Raw genomic sequence first — 20,287 nt, 5'->3', positions numbered from 1 at the left:
CGCCATTTTCTCGTCATTTTCTTCCTTCTTCTTTTTTTCTTTTTGGCTTCACCGAAATTGCGAGAACGTAACGCGGAAAACAGGAGGACCGAAATTTTTTTTTTTTCACTCGTGGTCGAAACGGTTGATCGATCGTTATTCCGTGAGACCGTGCGAAACGCAATGCCGATGGCTAATTTCACGCATCGTGTAATGCAAAAATACGACGCAGTTTATTTCGTTACTTAAATTACTTGCTCTCTCTCTCTCTCTCCGCATAATAATAATAATTGTCGAGCGGCGGGTTATTTTAAGAAGCATCTCGCGAGCGCCGCACTTAATAATCGCTCTCTGCGCTCCGGATAGGCGGTTAATACGCGACATAATGTCGTGAAATTAGCTTCGCATTAATGAGCCTGGCAAATCGGGCCGTGAACACGCCGGCACTGAGCAAGAGGAACAAGATGAAAGTCGAAGGCGTAACGGTAAAAATCGTTGAGGATATTAGAGCGTTCTTTTTAAAAAAGGACAACGACCATCGAAAAGCAAAATCGGTCGTGTCGACGCTGAAACTACCAAAGTGGTCAAAATTTATCGATTTCTAATTTCACTTAGGAATCTTGTAAACGTAAAACAGCGTGTTTTCTGAGGATTGAAATGACTTTTCGTAAAAGACTTTTCGCTTCTGTACTTTGTTGTATTACAAAATTTACTTTGATGTGAATGATAATCGTCGATAGTTCTACTGTTAGCTAAGAATGATTTAGTTGAGCGACGTTTATTTTCTTTCAATCATTTAAAAATATTTAAATAAATAGAAATGGAACTGGTCACCAGATTAGCAACCTGTGTTAACACCTCGATAAAGCACGGTAGGAAAATAGTTAGAAGATAACGGACGATTGCGCGACGATCGTTTTAACAACGCGCGCGTAGTTGCCTTTCGCTTCGGCGATCCACGCAAGGCACGAAGCCCGAACGATTATACAATCGAAGAAATCAATTAACGTCGCGAAACACGAACGAACGAACGAGCGCGGCTCGTAGATCCGAATCGCTGATTCATTGCGGAGGCGCTAATTGATAGTAAAACCGCAGAAAATGAATAACCGATCGTAATCGATCAATCGCTACCGGCGGCAACGCTCGATCCATGAGCCACTGGAGCACGAAATACATAAATATATATATATATATTTTACGAAATTTACGTTGGTTCAGAACGAAACTGGCCAAACGAGCTGACGAGTAAACAATGTACGTACGATGCGTTCCGTTCGAGCACGATCGTTGCCTGCTGGCAAATCGCGTGCCGCCCAGCGAGTAGAAGAAAAGGAAAAATCGTGTGGAAAAATGAAATTCTTACGGTCGTATGAAGGATGATGCTGCGCCCGACGAGACGGTTCCCCGCGTTTTATTAATGGGCTGACACCTTTAGAAAGCGTTTCCATTTCCAGGCGTATCGTAATAAACTGCCAACGACAGCGTCCGCCCGATTAAACCCGAGCGGAGAGAAGGCGTTGACAACCCGGGCTTCGGGCTGTTGACTCGGAGTAATCACCCGACGAGACGAGACGAAACGAAACGAAACGAATTCATTCGGTATTTCACACCGTGGCAATTAACTTGGCCGGAACGGTAACCGATGAGATAAAATTCCGCGATCGATCGCTCGGTAATTTTGATCCTGCGGAACGAAAGAACGAACAGCAGAAACCGGGGGGATTTCACGCTGTCATTTTTCTCCTCTGATGGCCGCTTTCGCTCGATCTGGCTGGAATACATCGATAAACCCATGGCGCGTTGATTTTTCACGTGGCGAAGGTATCGATCTTCCAGGAATGATTTAAAAAGAAAAGAAAGAGATGAAACGAAATAGAAGATCAACGCGGATCGTCCGAACCGGTACTAGAATCTTGCGCTCGCTCTATTACGTGTCAACCGGTATTTTTCCGCTGGAAAGTTTCGAAACGTGGCCGGATCAGCCGGCACGGTACGGCGAAACGAGGCTCGCGCGAGGTGGAGGAGAGACGCGTGCATGTAAGATCCCGTTTCGCGATAAAACGAAATAACAAGTCGGCGGAGAGTGGTAATCCGGTTAATCGATCGCTGCCGGATAATCGATAATGTTGGTAATCCGTTCTAGGTGGTCCCGGACAGCGCGCCGCGATCCCGAAGTAAATGATGCGTGTAATGGCTGTCAACGGGTCTCAAACGGGTTAGACGCTGCACATCTTCATTCGTTATTAATGCCGGCCAGTTGGTTTCAACGGGCCGCTAATTAGAACGCCTCCTAATCGAGGGATATGTTCTCGCGAATTTTATCCTTTTTGTCTTCTTCGGCAATTGATGCTCAACAGGTTTGTGTAATATGAAACATCGTTATCTCTCTTTCACAACGTTGTTAGAAGCACGCGAGTCTAAAGAATATTCAAGCCTGTGCAAGCTGAAATAGAGAATCCTGTCATTTCCGCTCCACGATATCCGAGTCTACGAAATCCCCTTATACGAATTCTCGTTGGCTGTAAACAACTGAAAAGGAAGATCGGTGGAAGCAATCAACGATCGGACACCACCGAGGGTAACTACCGACCGAACAAAACCCGCACAGGGCAACACACACCGAGTCTTGTGGCAAGCGTGACAAAGGTGAAAAAAATTTGGATCCAGGGAACTGGTGGAATCCAGCGCGCGATATTTACCCGGTTGAGACGCGTCGGAAGGAAAGAGAGAAGAAAAGAGCAAGATGTGGATATGTTCTGTGTGTGTGTGTGTGTGTGTGTCCGGATCGGGCGCAACCGCGCGGCAGCCAAGAATCTCTGTTCTCTTCCGATCGATCGTTAGGAGCTCGTCGTGAGCGGTATGGCGCGCGCTCGCTCGTTCCTCCGTTTCCCACAACGGATGTGGTCGTGCACAAAACGCGCCTCTTTTCCTTTCTTCTCTCCTCTTTTCTCCGCGCAGCCGTATGTACACAGGCTCCTTATGGGGTTGCGCAGCACGGTCAATTTGCGTCTAGCACAAGTCACGGGGTGCCTTCGTGCGTCCGGAGCCGACGTCATAGCTGGCGCATAGAAATGTCAGCGACGGTGAAGCACGCGTAAAATAAGATGTAGCGTCGCTGATAACAAGCGCGTCCCCTCGGTGCGGCGCGGCTCGCCTGGCCTCGAAACGCGCGAGGAAAGGCCTCGAAACGGAACGAAAAGGGATAGCCGTAACACACAGATGCTGGGGAGGAGTCGAACGAGGGGAAGAGTCGATCTGATAGCGCGCGGCAAGCCACGGGAGAGGAACCGCCACGTCCTTACGGCCCTTCCACACATCGAGTTCTTACACTCTTTCCTCTCGCTGCTACCGCGAGTCCTTCGTTCTCCCTGTGCCCGATGCTTCTCTCGCCTCTCTCTCTCTCTCTCTCTCTCTTTCTCTTTTTTCATCCACCTTTTCTTCGAGAGATAGAGAGAGAGAGAGAGAGAGAGAGAGAGAGAGAGAGAGAGAGAGAGAGAACTACAGAGAGCTCTCCAAGTTGCGCTTCGTCGCCGAGTTGCGTTTCTTCGTTGAACAAGGTCGAGCTTGTAAATTTGCTCGCCTCTCTGATAAAGGCACAAAAGGGCCGCCGTTTCGCCGCCACCATTTGCATAATGCGTCGCGGCAGCGGAAGGCGGACGGCATCGGCGTCCGATGTGATGACTGATTTAAGACGACCGCGGCCGGTAATGATTCCGCCTCGGTTAAATGAAACCGAGAGAAAGCGGCCTCCGCGCGACGAATGCCGCCGATATTCCCCGCGCAAATTCAGGGGGAGGGGAGCACGCCCCCGATCTTTCGATCCTCTCTTTCCTCGTTCGTCGCCTTTGCACGCAACGAGTGGCAAATTATCCAGGAATTTGCATTATGCGACGAGTGGCAAATTATCCAGGAATTTTCAGTCTACGTAGCTTTTCGAATCGTCCGATTGAAGTGAAAGGACTGGCTAGAGTAATTTTCAAGCCGCGAACGCCATAATTGGAAAAAGGAAATATTTTCTCGCAAATCGTCCTTTTCTTTTAATGCGAGAAAATTTTCTACACTTTTTCGATTGCCGTCGCGACCAGTCGCGTGCATTCTCAAACTAGGACTTCAACTTTCCATTTCACGGTTCGAGCACAGCGACGATCCTCGCCCACGAGTTTTCGAAGCTCGAGTGGCGGCGTAATCTGCGGAGTAATTCGGTCCGATGACCGAACACGTGGGAAGAAGGTGTCCAAGAGGAAAGTAAGGGAAAGGAAGGGAAACGGAGCGACATGGAAGGAGCGGAGAAGAGCCACAGCTGTCAGAGCGTCGGATCGCCCGTGTGGAAACGCGGGCTCCTCCGTAACAGTCGGCCAACTCGGCCACTTTCTTCTTCGTCGATTCGATCGGCGATATTCGCGAGTCGCCGCACGTTTCTTCCATTACTGGCACGCCGTAAATAAGATGCGACGACGCTGAGAAATTATCGCGGGCATCGTCCGATCGACGGGTTCTTTCTTTCTACCGTGGATAAGCGTGCATGCATCATGCATCACGCACTTTGATAACCCGACGATCTTCTTTCCGTCCCTCGCTACTGCACTCGTGATTCGAAACAAATTGGAATCACTTATAAACTGCTTTAGTTTCAGCCGTTTCAACCGTTTGTTATGTCCAGTTTTTATTCTCACGAAGGAATCGTCGATTTCTTTGTCGTGAGTGTGATTGACTTCTATGATGTTGGAACGATTAATATTTTTTTTCTTCAAGAGCGTACGTCCGCAATCGTTTCTCCTAGAGAAATGTAATTAATTAGGATGACGTGATATAATAGCACGAAAGTCCAATTTACTAAATATTATTGTGAGATGAGCGATGTTTTTCTCCTGTGTTTTTTCGTTCAAGAGCGTGGCAATCGTTGCATGCTGAATGTCCTTTACAATTGTCTGCGATTGTTTGTTTCAGCCACCTAGGTTTAGAACTTGAAATATTAAGCGTAAAGTTTCGAAAGCGTACAGATCGTGAGGAAATTTCAGAGTATAGTATAACAACTTGCGAGAGAGTGCAGATCATGAGGAAATTAGAGAGAGTATTAGCGAGTTGTGAGAACAAGTTGTAATATTTTGTCACCATCGTATTGGGACTTTTTATTACTGTCAATCCTTATACTAATAAATTTTATCTTTATTTATTTAATTCCATACCACGTAGCTAAAATATTTTTTTATTTTATTCATATTTTATTCTTATCACGTATTTATTTCATTTATGTTATATCTACATTATACGATTCGTCGATTCGTGTGCAGCTCGAGAGAAATGAACAACATAAAAAAATTGATTGAAAAATCTTGAAAATACTACAACGATCGGATGCAAAAATCGTCTAGCAAAAATTATATTTTTCACGTTCCTGACAGAACTAGCCGGCCTTTAGTGAAAATTATCTACTAACGAAAGTAAACCGGTCGTCGACAAATTGAATAGCCAGTATTCGGCATTACAATTCGAGACGCTGGACGCAAATGACTATTACGAAATGCAAGAATGTGTAATTTAACGATTCCCCTCCCCCTGCTGTTCGTTATTCCGAAGACACCGATTCGCGGAACTCTGCGAATTCCAATCTCTCGAAACTGCCCGAGCACCGTGGTTTCTACGAGTAAATTACAAGCCAATGAAAACTGCAGTGCCAAGCTCTCCTCCTCGGAATATCGATTAGTCAAGCCCGCGTCTTCCATCCTATCGAACGGAACCAGGGTGAGGGGATAGCCTGGCGGTTGAAAAGGCTACGTACCCGGGAAAGCACGCGGTTATGAATACGTGCGTAAACTAATAGAAGGTCCAGAGATGGTCTTCGGAATATCAATGGATATGAACTCCGTATGCTGCGTCGATTCGAGCCCCGAGTCAGGGTTGAAAGGTTATCCCAAGACTGAGAGAGAGAGGATTTTGTCTGTTTGAAAAATCGTAGGGATGAATATATGCGTGTATACGTATATATGTACTGGGTTCATTTTCCAAACTATTTAAGAAATGTCTCAAATGTACTTTCTTCTGTTTTCAGTAATTTGTGACAGACACTGTATCGCTATTTCTTTTTTCAAATACAATCATATAATTTATTTTTACATCGACAGGTGCAGATGGTCGTTTTCTAAAATTTATCTACGTCTAAAACCCAGTTTTGTGGCCACCATAAGATGTCCTCTTTGAAATAACATAAGTTTCATTTGAAACACTTGCCTCTATAGCGAATAGTTTCAGAGAAAATTAACAAAAATTACATAGTCAGCTTCATATGGGACACCCTGTACATATCTATATATATATATGTATCTGTATTGCAATAAGAAGTTGCAGTGGCAGACGGTTGAATCGACCGTGGAATATCGATTGGTTGGTACGCGTTGCTGAGGTCGCGAGGTTGCCTCAAAACTGAAAGGGTGCACGCGCACGTAGAAGATCCGGCCGAGCGGTAAGAAACGCGCATTACGCGAGAATCGCTGGAAACTCTTTATCCGACACGGTTGATAATGAATGCCGCGCAACTGGTTATGAATGGCCAAGCATGCTCGCGACCATTTTTACCGCTTCGCGTTGGTTACGCACCCTGTTTTATGATTATTAGAGGGCGTAGCTGCTTGCCACTCGAGAAGGAATCCTCGAATGGCCAATGCCACGGATCGAAGACACTCTCCCTCTCTCACGACAACGCAATTAGCGCGCGTGGAAAATCGCTGCTGAAGCGAGACTCGAGTCTCGCAAGAATCCGACATCGAAGTGTAATTTATTCTGTAATTTATTCCCTTATCGTTACGTAGAGAGTTAAGTTAAGTCTCTTAATAATAGAGTCGAGTTATGACGAGATTCGAGATTCACACACTTTTCGATCTACGATGCTGAAGTAGCGTGTCATCGCTTTGATGATTTTTATTAATATAATTTATATATTTATTTTTTGTCGTTACATAGGGAGCCTCTTAATAATAAAGTTTTGAGATATATCGTTTTATTCCTCGTACGAACTTTTCGACTTATAAAGTTGAAGTTGCGTGCCGTCACTTTGACGATTTTATAAATACGTCAGTACAATTAATATAATTAATATATCCAAAACTAGAAACATGACACGCGTCTCATCCTTTTCCGTTAGAAACACAGAGCTACGGATAAAAATGGTCTCTGCGTGTTCGATCAAACGTTTCTGCGTCAAACACTGTTTCTAAACAGCGGATGATGCAGCGTGCGAGCGAAACGAGCCACCGCGAGCGCGGTGCTTAATTGCGGGACGCGGTCGGCTCGTCCGGAATTATGCGAATAATTAATTCGAAGTCACTAGGGGGGCGAAGGGTTGCTGGAAAGGTAGTTTTATCAGTGTACGCTCTTACCGGCGGGGACATTTGAATGGGCATGTAAGACAGTCGTAACGTCGAATCGCTTGGCAAAACCACGTCGGCATTGCTCGCGGAAAGAGAGAAGGCGAGGGTGTTTTACGAGCAAAAGGATCCCATGAGTGTCTTGCTCTCTCCCCACGTCCCTCCACCACCACCACCGCCACCACCACCGCCACCACCACCACCTTGCTTCCCTTTCTCACTTGCACTCCTTCGTTTCCTTCACCGTGGCTAGGCTCGTTTCACGGAGGCGACTCTCGTTAGTCAGCACCTTCCAACTTCTCGCACGCATTGTTAGATTAATTAATAGGATATAATGGGCGTTCTCGCCGTGATCGTTGTCTTCCCTTTTCAAACGTCGGCCCCGCGCTGCCTCGTTCCCCTTCGCCGAGGGCGGGATTGTTGATTTTGCAGAACGAACGCCGCGGTACCAACGACTCTTTTTCTTTTTTTTTTTTTTCTTTCCTTTCTGCTTGTTTCTCGTCGAAACGGGCAACCTTCTAGACTTGAGAAGTTTCCAACGCGAGCGGTTCACTGAAACTGAGCAAACGACTCGTGGAAACGAACGCGGTCGGTTTATGGAAATGCCAAACGGTGCAAGTCGCCATACAGTTCATCCATTTCGTTTCATTTTGAAACAAAATATCAATCTTTGCGTCGCGACTAGAGTTCACATTTCTAAAATTATGTAGAATAACCTTTTTTGATATTAAAGCAGATCGATTTGTAATATTTCCAACGCCGCGTTTTTTTTTTTTTTAGAGATTCGAATCTTATTTTCTTCGACAATTTCATTTGTCTGCGTGCGCGTCTTGATCGATAATTGTGGCGTTAAAGGCGCTTCCCTTTCCCATCTTCGTGAATTGAAATCGATCTGTTCGTACATGGAGATCAAACGACCCGCGATCGATCGACCCAGGAGGATCGCTCAGCCAGAGATGGGAATCACTACGCGATCCAACTGGCAGAGCGATATTTCGTCAAGATTCATTTCACACGGGTGGGCTACACAGCGGTCCATTAAAACAGGCGGGAAACCAGGCAAATGATAAATAGTGCGATTACTGGCTGGCCGGGCAGCCAGGCTTGTGGCCACCGTTCGTGAAACAGTCCAATCATCATCAGTCTACGAAACGGCCACGAATCGTTCCGTTCGCGAGGATAATCTCGCGATACGGGCATCTGTCTTTTATGCCGGAAACCGCCGCTTTTAGGAGAGATCCAGGGGGCTCTGATTGCTGAATCTTTTTGTCGAAAGGTATAAAACAGTCTTCGGTTGTCCGTGGTCGGACGAACGTAGAAGGAGATCCGGCCGGTCGTTTAATCTCTAACGAGGCAGTGCAAGCTTCTTTATGGGAACGACGACTTAAGCCCCAGCGATCTTTTATTTCGCGACTTCGCTTTTTATTCACTGATAAAAGCGACTGAGTAGTAAATGAAATGCGCGCAACATTGGATGGGGAGGGGTCATCGAACGTTCTCAATTGAAATCTTGAAATAACAAACAGTAACAAATCGAGACTGGAAGATAGACTGGAAAATTACTACCGTCTGGTTTTCTGGATAAATTGTACGTCACAAATTTTGTGGATTGTCCAAAAATACAGGTCGAAACTTTGAGCCAGCGTTTAGCTTGCATGCTTGTTTAGCTATTAAAGATATCACGGGAAATTCTTTTATTTTCTCAATCGAGATTTACAAACGACACAATGACAAGTCAGACTGAACGGCGTATAAATATGCCACCATTTGTTTTTTAATAAATTGTATATTGTGTGCAAACTTTCTAAATAATTCTTAAGAAAACAAAATGTACATATGCATCGCTTCTTTAAACTTAAACCTTTCAAGGATTTTAGTTCTTAATCGAGATCTACATAACAGAATGACAAAGTAAGACTGAAAGACGGATTAAATTAAATTTTGCCACTTATCGGCTAACTAAAAGTTACAAACTTTTTAAAAAAATTCTCAACAGAGGATTCTCAAAAGAATTCTAACGAGCCTTTTGGTTCTCAGTCGAGAAATCTGACAAAGCGAGATTTTTTCTTTTTTTTTTTCAATAGATCCAAAAATTCCAAATTTTCCAAATTCTCGGGAAAATACGTTCATGCAGACGTGTATCCGGCGTTTGGCAAAGGTAATGTTACCTCGCCACCGGTTACACTCGTCGAGGGCCTCTAACAAGCGGCGATTGACTTTGCAATTCGAAAAAGCTTCGAACGACGCCCGATAATGGCCACCGTGAGAGGTCTTATCGCCTGTTAGACACTAGATCGGTCGTATCCACGCGAGTTTTGAAACGTAAACCAGAACGATTTGCAACGTGCCGGCATAATGAAGGTGGTGGCATGCAAGATCGTATTTATACACCCGGGGCACTATACGTCGCGCGTGCCAGCACTGGCACGAAACGCAACGCGCCGTTGATGGAGGTAAAGCCGCGTGTAAAACACCGTGTGCGATTTCATGGGATCTCGGGTTCACTTTGCTCGCGCGAACCATCTCTCTTCCATGTCGTGCCTCTTCCCTCGCGGCCTGTTCCTTTCGTCGTCGGCCGATTCTTTTCGTCTTGTTCAAATGATCCCGCTGATTGCATCGCCGTGAACGAGTATACTTTCTCGTTCACCACCGCCAACATTTACTCGTTAACCCGTGAAAACGTTCACCTGCTTGGCGAAACGTCGCGTGAAATAAAACGATCCAGTTTTTCAATTTTTCAGTTTATTAATTTGTTTGTCTTTCGACTAAGAACATTGAACGTTGCTGCTTGTCCTTGTAATATCGCACTTCTGAATGTGAAATAAATTTCTTCTACTGAATTTTGATGAATATGATCTCTTAGAATGTATGTATATATTATTTTATTAAAATCCATTCTTGCATGAAAATGAACGAAAAACACTCTTCACGTCGTTCAATTGCGAATTCATAGATTCAAAAGTTCATTTCTTATACCCCCTCCTACAAAAAATATGCTTCACCAAAGGTTTAAGAAAGAAAAAAAATTCCTTTCTTCCTGATCAAAAATAATACACCATCGCGATAAAAAAAAGGCTCGATGCACAGACAGCGAATGTAAAGTTTCGCAGTAAACGCGAATTATTAATTCTTTCAGCGTCAGAAATAAAAATTTTCTCCGATAAAAAGCTCCAACAAAAGATAACGAAAAATTCAAATTTCAAAGATGAATGATTGTCATTTTAACCGACTATTTAACCGAAGTTCGTTGAAAAAGAGATCTACCACGAACACTTCGCTCTAGAGGTTTAAAATTAATATTGGGAATAGGTTCACGCGGAGTCGCCGGTCAAACTTTATCGAGAGTAATTAAATGAAAGATGGACCAGGATCGCTTTACATTAAACGCGCGCGTGGACGCTCGATTGCTGGGTGATTGGATGAGCGCCGGACAAAGACGGCGAGTGTATTCTTGACTTGTTTCACTTGAAGGCCTGGCCGCAGGGAAAACTTGCCCCACGCTCGCTGCGTATGAGTATGTATTGTATATTAGACCGGGAACGGGCGTGAAACTAGCGATCGAAGATCGCGCAGGTAAGGAAGAGATCGCCTTACCTCAATCGAAAACGATACCTACACGGATTACGTACGATCGGGATCGTAACTTCACCCTGAGAACTTTACTCCCGCGGAGGAGTCGGATCGTTTCAACGCTTTGAACGCAGTGTGTATGGCCCTCCATATGGATCGAATTACTTACTTTCGCGCTGCGTGTGTGCTCACGCGTGAATAGAAATATTGGACATCGTTGGAACTTAATTTTATTCAAACTAAACGCTTCGTTTGTGTATGAAATATAACTACATATAACCATACCTATGGCCATGGTGTGAAAGATCAAAATATTTCTTACGCGGAATTTAATTTAGGAAAAAACTTCTTCCAGTATGAACACATGTATAAAGTGTATTATTTCATAAAGTGAATTTGATCCAGGTAAAAGGGATCACTTTAATTTGCCAAAAAAAAAAAAAAAGATAATATGGTCTGCGAAAGGGTTAAATTTGTAGCAGAACACGTGGCACGAAATTTCGAAAACTCAACCGGCGTAAATGCGTCGATAACGTGGAAACGTTCGCTAATATTAATGGCGTTTGAGTTAACGAACTGCGTAATTGTCGTTCCAGGCAGTATTCCAGGCGATAAAATGTCCGTGGCTGGAGACGGGACTGGCTGAGATTTTCCGGAGGATGCTCGTCCTCTCGGCTGCATTCGCAGCGTGCCTCCCTCTCGAACTATGCGGCAAATTGGCTTGGATAATATCAAGGCTCGTTCCCGGTGCAACGTGAAAATCTTCGCCACTTCTTTCTTGCCTCTTCTCGACAGTCGTGTGTCGTTGAAACATCTTCATTAGAAACCGACTGGTAGATGGAACCAAGAGAAGAGAGGAGTCCAGCAGTTGAAAGGACTCAAGGTTTAGTTATATCCTCGGAGCCCGACGAGCAAACACATACACGAAACGACTGAAAAATTTCGTTCCTTCTCAATACTGCTATTCTCGTGCAATAACGTTTCACGCACGCTCCGCCTCGTATTCCACGCGTTATCCCATACTTTCAATTCCCCGCAGCCTATTGATTATCCGGCATTAAGCTGCGAGGAGAAAGAAGATTTCAAACATTTTCTTCCGCGATCGCGAGCGACGCAGCTTCGAACGTACATACGTACACGGGCAAGTACGCGGGCATGGCAAACCAATAAATGAAGCGTAGAGTCGGAGTAGTCGTACGTAACGGACGTTTGCGTAACAGCAACTAATAATCGGCGGCGGGAATTGAAATCGGCAGGCGCGGAACACGCACGGGGCGACGCAGCTGCGGCCAGGGCCGTTAATCATAGAGCGGAGAGAGAAGCGAGCAACGAGCCGGGATAATGGCGTGCCGAGACGTGGAAGTCGCCACCATTGGAGAGATGAGAAGGACGAGCGGTGGATGAAACGAAACCGAGACGAAAGAGACGGGAAAGGAGAAGAGACAACGTTCACAATATCGGATTGTGCGACGCGTACGTCGAGCACCTGTTTCCATAATTACGGTCTGCCGCGAGATCCGTATCGGAAACCCGCGGCGAGTTGCTGCATTATCGCACGCCACACGAGGCGAGGGATCGACGAGGGAAACGAATAGCCTCCGCCAGCCTCGTGTTTCCTCGCCTGGCCGACGCGGACTCGTTGCAATTAACGAGTAACACGCAGTTACAATTTTCCACTTTGATCGCCGAGTGGAAAGGGTCGAGTCAAGCAGCCGAAGCTGGAATTGCATTATGGTTAATTGATGTGAACGTCCGGCGTGAATCGGCGGAGGGGAGAGTTGAAATTTTGAAACGCCAGACGTTTGCGAGAAGGTTGAAAAGTACACCTGGATGCTGAGAACACGACTTTCGATTATTGAAACTGATTGGGGAGTAATTGGAGAAAATCGTAGAGTGATGTAACGCTTGCGTTTAAAATTGAAAAGAACTGACATTGAGAACGCATGTGATAATTTACACCTGCAGCTTCGCTAATTTATATGCATTGTAATATATAACGCGAGATGCACAATTACTCTTTTCTCTACTTAATCGTCTGATCGAACCAAATTTGATGAATTCAGCTGGAGAAAAGCTGGAAATTCCCTCGGTCCCTCGAGGGATTCTTGAGACTCGCTGGCTGTTTTTTCTACGAAGGATCCATCCATACGGCAACGTATCGTTTTCCCAGGGGCGATAACGATCGCGTGAGTTACGCCTGAGGCAGCGTTAACGAACTTGCTGCACAATTGCATCACAGAGCCGACGTTGGAAGCTCTCGATCACGTGGATTCACGCGGAGAGTGTCCATCGGACTTGAGCTTCGCGCACTTGCGCTTCCGCTCACGCCGGAAAAGACACGACGACGACGACGACGACGAGATGTTTCAGCCGGCAGGGAGAACAGTGGAAAATGACGGCGTCGAATGGTCTCGTTAACTCGGACGACGAGAACCGAGATGCGATATCTGCCGTTACTTATTGCCCATTGTCTTCCGGAGGCTCGGTTCGCGCAAGCCAATACACCGTGAAAAACCTATTAGCTGTCGCGGGTCTCTCTTGCGATCACTGCCTCGCCAATTTTCTTCGCGAGGGAAGCGGCGAAGATATCGCTACGTTCCGAGTAAATTGAACACGACGGATTTTTCATACGAGTTCGGCTTCTCTCTCTTCTTCGATTGATGGACTTTAACGAGAAGCCAAACTGATCAACTCTGTCTTTTATTAATCTCACACGAGTCGATTGTTGGAAGAACAATCTGTTCCTTCCGCTTTTCCATTTGCAGAGTTGATCGATACGAAAATAGTGTCCTCGACACTATTTTGCTTTTCTTTTTTCGAATAATTATACCAGAGACTTCGCAGAATCTATCGTTACTTTTTTCTGCTTTTCGATATACAGAGTCGATCAAATACGAAAATAGTATCCTCGACATTTTTTTTTTTTTTCAAATAATTATATCAAACACTCTTTGAGTATCGTAGCATCCCTTGAATTCGCAAATCCGACGGAAATGAGAAGGATGAAACGACGAGACCGTTCGAAGAACAAAAAAAAGAAAGTGAACCTCTCGATTCGCACTTGTCGACCATTGGCAACTTCCTCTTTGAAAGATCAGAAATATAATGCCCGATCGGTCAGCCTCTTCAAACCCGTCCCCGTTTCCATGTCTCCTAGATCCCAGTGGAAGGCAAGCTGGCCGCCCTGCCGGCTCAACCAGGTTCACACCGGTTCCGGCTTTTTTCCGGGTAGCTAAATGGAAGAACGGTGTTACGCTCGGTGGAAGCGAACGGTGGTTAGCCATACGTACATATATACGCGTGTGCAAACGACAAAGGAACGAGAGCTTCCGCCCGTGAACTCTTATCGTTGCCGCGATACTCGAACCCGATCCCCCGTTAGATCTCTTTCGCGGAGATACGGTCGCGCGCTCCCTCTTTGGCCTTTCGCTTCCTTCTCCACCTCCGCCTCTTCTTCTTCTTCTTCTCTTCCTCAGAAAGAAAGAAAGAAAGAAAGAAAGAGAGAAAGAGAGAGAGAGAAAGCCGGAATACTTGCACGGGTTTGTCCCACCCACGAGACACCCACTTCGGCATAACTTTTGAGCCTTCCGGCACCGTCTGGCTTATTGTTGTCCGGGGTATTGTTGGCCGGGACGTTCTGCATTCCGCCGCTTTCGAAGAAAAATATCCCAGCGATCGGCCACGCCGAGTCGCGTACGCCGCTCCGGTAACGTGGCATTACGTGTAATTTATATGGTCCGGCGGATGCGCCCAGTTTCCTTCGCGCGAGTGCCGCGTGATTTTCACCACGCGCGGTCACCCCGTGTGGGTGTATCGATCCGTGAGAAGATGCGAAGGGCCTGCGTAAATTTATCATTCCCGGGATTTTCAAACGTCACACGACGTTTCGAACTCTTGTTCTAGGTCTAACGATCATTTACAGCTGAATTCTCGAATTTTTGGATTGCCTGCTATGAACGAGAAATACCTAAAATTACTGTAACGGTGTAACCCAATGACACTACTACGAGGATTAACGCTAGAACCACTAGGCGATTAAAACTGGTGAGATTTCCATCAGAGGTGTTGGGAAAAAGACTTTATAATACAATTTTATTTAACACATTTCACGAAACATTATTTAAATTTCTAAAAATACTGTTTCACATCTGTGAAATATCCAACAAACATTGCAAATCGATCATTTCGACTAATTTTGGTAGTTCCAGTCTTAAAATAGAATTGACACTCCGTAAAAATTAACTTGACCGGTACTCGAGTTCATTGTCGGAAGCACAAAGGGACTAGTTAGCAGTGCAAATTAAGACGGACCTCGCTGTACATTAGCGAACATTAGCAAAGCAAATTTATCCACCGCGCATACATAACTGATACACGGTTAAATGAGATTGCGTCTCGTCAGTTAATGATCGCAGCGATCGATGGCGCTTGAAAGAAGAGAAGAAAAGAAAAGAAAAGAAAAAGATGAAAAGAAAAGGAGGAACGCGTGGCGTGCCAGAAGCATCGAGTTTCCTACGAGCAAGGGTGCACCGAATTCATTGACCTTTCCACGCTAATTGAAAAGTGCCCACCTCGCAGCCTAATGTAAATCTTGGACAGCAACAATGCCAGCTCGCGATCTTTGCTTGCGATTACGATCTGACGTGTATGTAATCGAAGAGTAAGAGGATTTTTCGAGTAAGACGATTCGACGCTGGCGTTGTTTCAAATCTCTTAAAACTGTGTGTATCTACATTGTGTTGCTACGAACAACGCGATGACGATTATACTTGTCAAAGGCAGAGTATGTGCAGCTGCTGTAAAATTGAATTAAATTATAAGGAAATAACGCTAGTTTTCTTTTCGAAAAATCAACAATTTTATTGTTTCACTTAATATTAACATTTAAAAATGACGTAAAAAGAACTGGTCAAGTTTGGTCTCAAAATAAAATTCTAAAGTTGCATGTTTTCGATTTTTCACAAAAAAATTTAAGTAACAAATTGTAATTAGTCTTCTCGCATGACGAGTATACTCGTCATTCGCAGTCAAGAGGTTAATGAAAGATCATCGGGTCGATCGATACGACCAGGACTCGCGAGAAGAACGACCTCTAGATCGCGTCTAGGGAGTAATTAGCGGTATACGGTGGGAAACCGAAGAGTCGATCGTGAGTCGACACATTCCAGCGTCAACCGCAAGGGAAGAATTATCCGTTCGTTTTTTTTTTTTTTTAACTGATAGTGCATTGTCAGGGAACAATGAGCTGCGAAGGAGTGATTTAGAAACGACGCCCCATCTCTCTCGCGAGTCACGTGTCGATACCTGCGATACACCTGCGCAAAATCGCTTTGCCTTATGCGTTTTATAGCGATCATTCGCCTCATTGTGTAGGACGATGTCTCGTTAATTCCACCCGGGACGCGGCTTCGTCCGTGCTTCGTCCCGTTAATGACAAAGTCGCGGAAATCGAGAGAGCTGGCCGTGTTGTATATGCAGCTCCACGAAGATCGTTCAAGATCGACGAGGTTAATTGCTTCCAATTACAATCCAGAATCATTCGCGCGTCAGCGAACACACCAGACTCTGTTTAAATTCTGTTTGATTCCTTCAAATTACCACAACCGTCTCGGATCCGTTCCTCTGTAACGTACCCATCGAGAAAATGCATTTTATACGGCTTCGAACTAGGGATATCTGAAGCGGTCGATCTCTCTAGGTAGGATCTAGAGCCGGTGTTTAAAATTACATTTCTACGGCGCGGAAGACTTGCTATTACCGGGTGTAGGTATCGTCCAATGTATCGGCTCCCACACGAGCCCGATTATTCCGCAATCGGCTTGAAACGACGACGACGACGACGACAACGACGACGACGACGCCTTTCTACACCTGCGCCACCGTTCAGCTTATCTCCTCGGCTCTGCTCTCTATTTCCCCCTTGCTCGGCGTTCGCGTCTCTCCGCACGTGAAAACAGACGGAAGAAGGACGCCATCGATAAGGCGAAGAGAGACGGTAAAAGGCAGAGAAGGGGATCCCGCGTGGAAGCGGTATCGTTTATTCCCATTTAAGTAGAGTCAAGGTGACGACGGGGGGACCTTGCGCACACACAAATCAGTCAACCCTCGTGGCGAAGGCTCCGCCGAGGCGTCCAATCCATCTCGGTGAAATCACCCTCTCAGTACGGAGTGGTCCCTCTCTCCATCTCTCTGCAAGCGGACATCGTGAGAAAACCGATCGCCGCTCCGTATCCAGCCGCTATGCATAAATACCTTGCCGAGGTATTTTTCTTTTCGTTTTTCTCTCCCCCTCCCCCCTCCCTCGTTTGGGGAACGTTGATCTCCCATCAACGTTTGCGCTCGCGGACAATGATATCGCGTCAGTGACTATTTTTGACTCGCGCCAACACGGCTCTCTTACTCCGGATCGATAGTGCGTGCGTGCGTGCGTGCGTGCGTGCGTGCGTGCGTGCGTGCGTGCGTGCGTGCGTGCGTTCGCCGATCAAGGACGTGTACTCGCGTTCCACGCTGCTCCGATCGACTCTGATTGCGTTGCTATCGGGTTAATAAAGATCGGCGAGAAGGGTGGCAAGACGTTATTAACACATTCAGAGTTCGTGTTTGTAATCTATATATTCATGTAATCTATACGTTCCTGTAACGTGTTTGTATATCTATATATTCACTCGTCGTTTTCTACAAAAATGCTAATTTGTAACAACTGTTGCTACGGTTGCAAACAGTCACGACGAACAAACAATCTCTCTCTCTCTCGTAAGTGAGTCTTCAACATTCCCTTCAATCTTAAAGAATCGTTCGACATTTGTCCAACGATTTGTTTATTTTCGAAAAAATCTCAGGAGCTCACAGGAATTCTATCCTACGAAAAATATCTTCAGATTCTCCAAACCTGCGAAGTTATCAACACACTCAAAATTTGTATATCTATGTATTTACCCATTACAGAAATATTTCTAACAGTTGTTGCAATGGTTCCAAGATTTTTCTCTCCCGCAAGTAACTCTGCAACATGTCCAATTTTCCTTCAATCGATTCACACCGGTAACTTCAAATAAAGTACGAAAGGGAATCCCAAAGAATCGTTCGGCACATGTCCCTTTACTTTCCGAAAATCGAAGCTCCCGGTGGAATTTCATCCTGCGAAATTGGATTTCACGTGTGAAAGTCTAGAACGTGACCAAGTGCCTCTCGAAACAATTTCTCCCGAACGTTGCGCGAGTTGCCCTCGCATTTCATCGAGTCACGCTCGCGCGAGACACGTGCGCTTTACAGTCTGGATAATCGCGCGAAATGAGCCCCCTTTCAAAATTATGCACTCGTAAAAGTGTCGAGCGGGTACCGAGCGGTGTGTGTCCGTGTCGTAACGTACGTTTCTACTTCGCGCGGCCGAGTATTTCACCGGCCGCGGCGTCATTTGCGCCAATAAACGTAATTCAGGCAACGTCGGACCGCTGGACCTTCGTTTACGCTCGATACGCAAGAAGCGGAGGGATCTCTCGCAGCGGTCACGAAAAAATCGAGCAGCATTATCGGCGGCCCTGCCGTTTATCTGCGCCGTGCAACTCCGTAAAACGCCAGGCAGGCAGTTTTTGTTCGTCACCACCTCCGCCATCAATTCCTGGCAATTCCACCTGCCCGAACCGTTAATGGACCGACGTAATTCAAAGCGTCGTCGGATGTCGCTCGGTGTGTACATCAGCCGCGATTACCGTGTCGCGTTAATTAAAAAATGCAGGCTCGTGCAAATGCATCGGCGTCGGCGAACAGATACGAAGGGGGAGGGGACGATTGTACAGCGGGAGGTGCATGCGTGAAAGTGCATGTTTGCTTTTGTCACTAATCGAGGGTCGACTAATTGGCAAACAGGAGAAGAGTTATCGGAATTTGCTTAACGATACAGCTTCCAGGGTAATCTTTCATAACTCTGATTGTTTTCGAAGCTGTATCGTCGAAGACTCGGTTTCTATTTTGTAAAATACAGGGTGGTCCGTTATGTCAGTGAGGCCATCTGAATATTTCTGAAAATTATGTGCGATGATACAAAAAAATATTCATTCAGTTTCACTTAACGTGAATGGTATCAAAAGGCTAATAACTAGTAAGAATGTTTTTTCAAGATCACTGATTTTTTTTTTTTTTTTTTGTACAATTATGTAATTTTTTTTTTATTGCATCGCATTTATTGTAACTGATATAAAATCTTGAAAATTTTACATACAAATTTATCTCTATCGAGATCTTCACGGAACGGAAACTTTGTAAATCGTATGCAGTCTTCTCAATAGAATTTGCAACAGTACGAAAATGATCAATCATTCTTGAAAAGAAAAACTTAAATTTTTGGACGTCAATGTCATTTCAAGGTCATATTCTTTTCACGTCTAAATCTATTTTTTTTTTTTTACCAGCTATATGATGTAATAAAAATAAATATATATTATTATATGAAAAAAACATCAATGACCTTAAAAGACTCCTATTCACATTAGATCAAAAATATTGCATCGTCACACAATTCGAAAAGATATGTAGATGACATCACTGAAATGGATCACTCTATCTATACGAATAAAAGTTTCATTTCTCTCCTATTCCAATCATCAGTTTCATACTTGTGAGTTTGATAAATATTTCCAATAAAGTCAGCGCAACGTAATAATATTCGAGACGTATTGGTGCAAAAATTTGCTTTCATCGATCTGCAATGTCGTTCGACACACGGCCGAAGGGGCGCGCGCTCATATCGCAAGCGAGGCTGAAAGGTAGCACAGATTTACCGAAAAGTATCGCTGACGATGGCCAAACAGCCTCGAAATGGGATACCCGTGTACTCGCTACTCGTGAAGATAAAAGAACCGTCTCGATTGACCGAGTAATGTAACGCGCATAATGTTTCCGCGAATCGACGTTGAAAGGGAGGCCAGTTACGGGCTAATTACACTCGTAAAGATTAATTAGATTAACGGTAATCTACCGTTTGCCGTATCTTCCCCTCGAGTATCCTCGTATCTCGTTAAATGCCATTCATCACCGAGACAAAGAACGAGAGAAAAGGATGCTTCATAAGTACCAAGTTAAATGTATTTATCTTTGGTCACCCAACTACTGGACAAAATCGACCGTCTCCCCCGTAGAAAAAATTTTACTCTCTCGAACTACACAGTAGATTCACTTAACATCATGTAATAACAAATTACACTTCTACATATTTATCTAGGTGAAATGATTGTAATGTATGCTCTCAAATAAAAAAAAAAAAGAAAATGTATTTATTTCGAGTAACTTCAGCTCTCAAACATCGTTTGCTCGAAGGAAACGCAATTGACGGAAGCAAGTCGCCAAAATAATTTCGAAATAGGTAGACACCGAATTTT

At 45.0% G+C, this 20,287-nt stretch overlaps 1 protein-coding gene across 3 annotated transcripts in view; it reads right to left on the bottom strand.

Annotated features, from left to right (window-relative positions):
* Window positions 1-20,287, bottom strand: part of LOC122532656 (Krueppel-like factor 6) — a 336,309-nt gene that overhangs the window by 71,852 nt on the left and 244,170 nt on the right. Inside the window, exon 1 of one of the 3 annotated variants that reach the window (XM_043661637.1) lies at window positions 1,346-1,445. The exons of the other annotated variants lie outside the window; for them this stretch is intronic. Within the exon in view, the coding sequence (XP_043517572.1) occupies window positions 1,346-1,430 (85 nt within the window). The 5' untranslated portion in view covers window positions 1,431-1,445. Of the gene's footprint in view, window positions 1-1,345; window positions 1,446-20,287 lie in introns of those variants that run through there. 3 annotated transcript variants of the gene reach the window in all.

The sequence above is a fragment of the Frieseomelitta varia genome, unplaced genomic scaffold (assembly GCF_011392965.1).
Source record: "Frieseomelitta varia isolate USP_RPSP 00005682 unplaced genomic scaffold, Fvar_1.2 scaffold_462, whole genome shotgun sequence".
Classification (NCBI taxonomy): Eukaryota; Metazoa; Arthropoda; class Insecta; order Hymenoptera; family Apidae; genus Frieseomelitta; species Frieseomelitta varia.
Note: the sequence above shows the minus strand (reverse complement) of the source record. Positions and strands in the feature narration are given on the sequence as shown.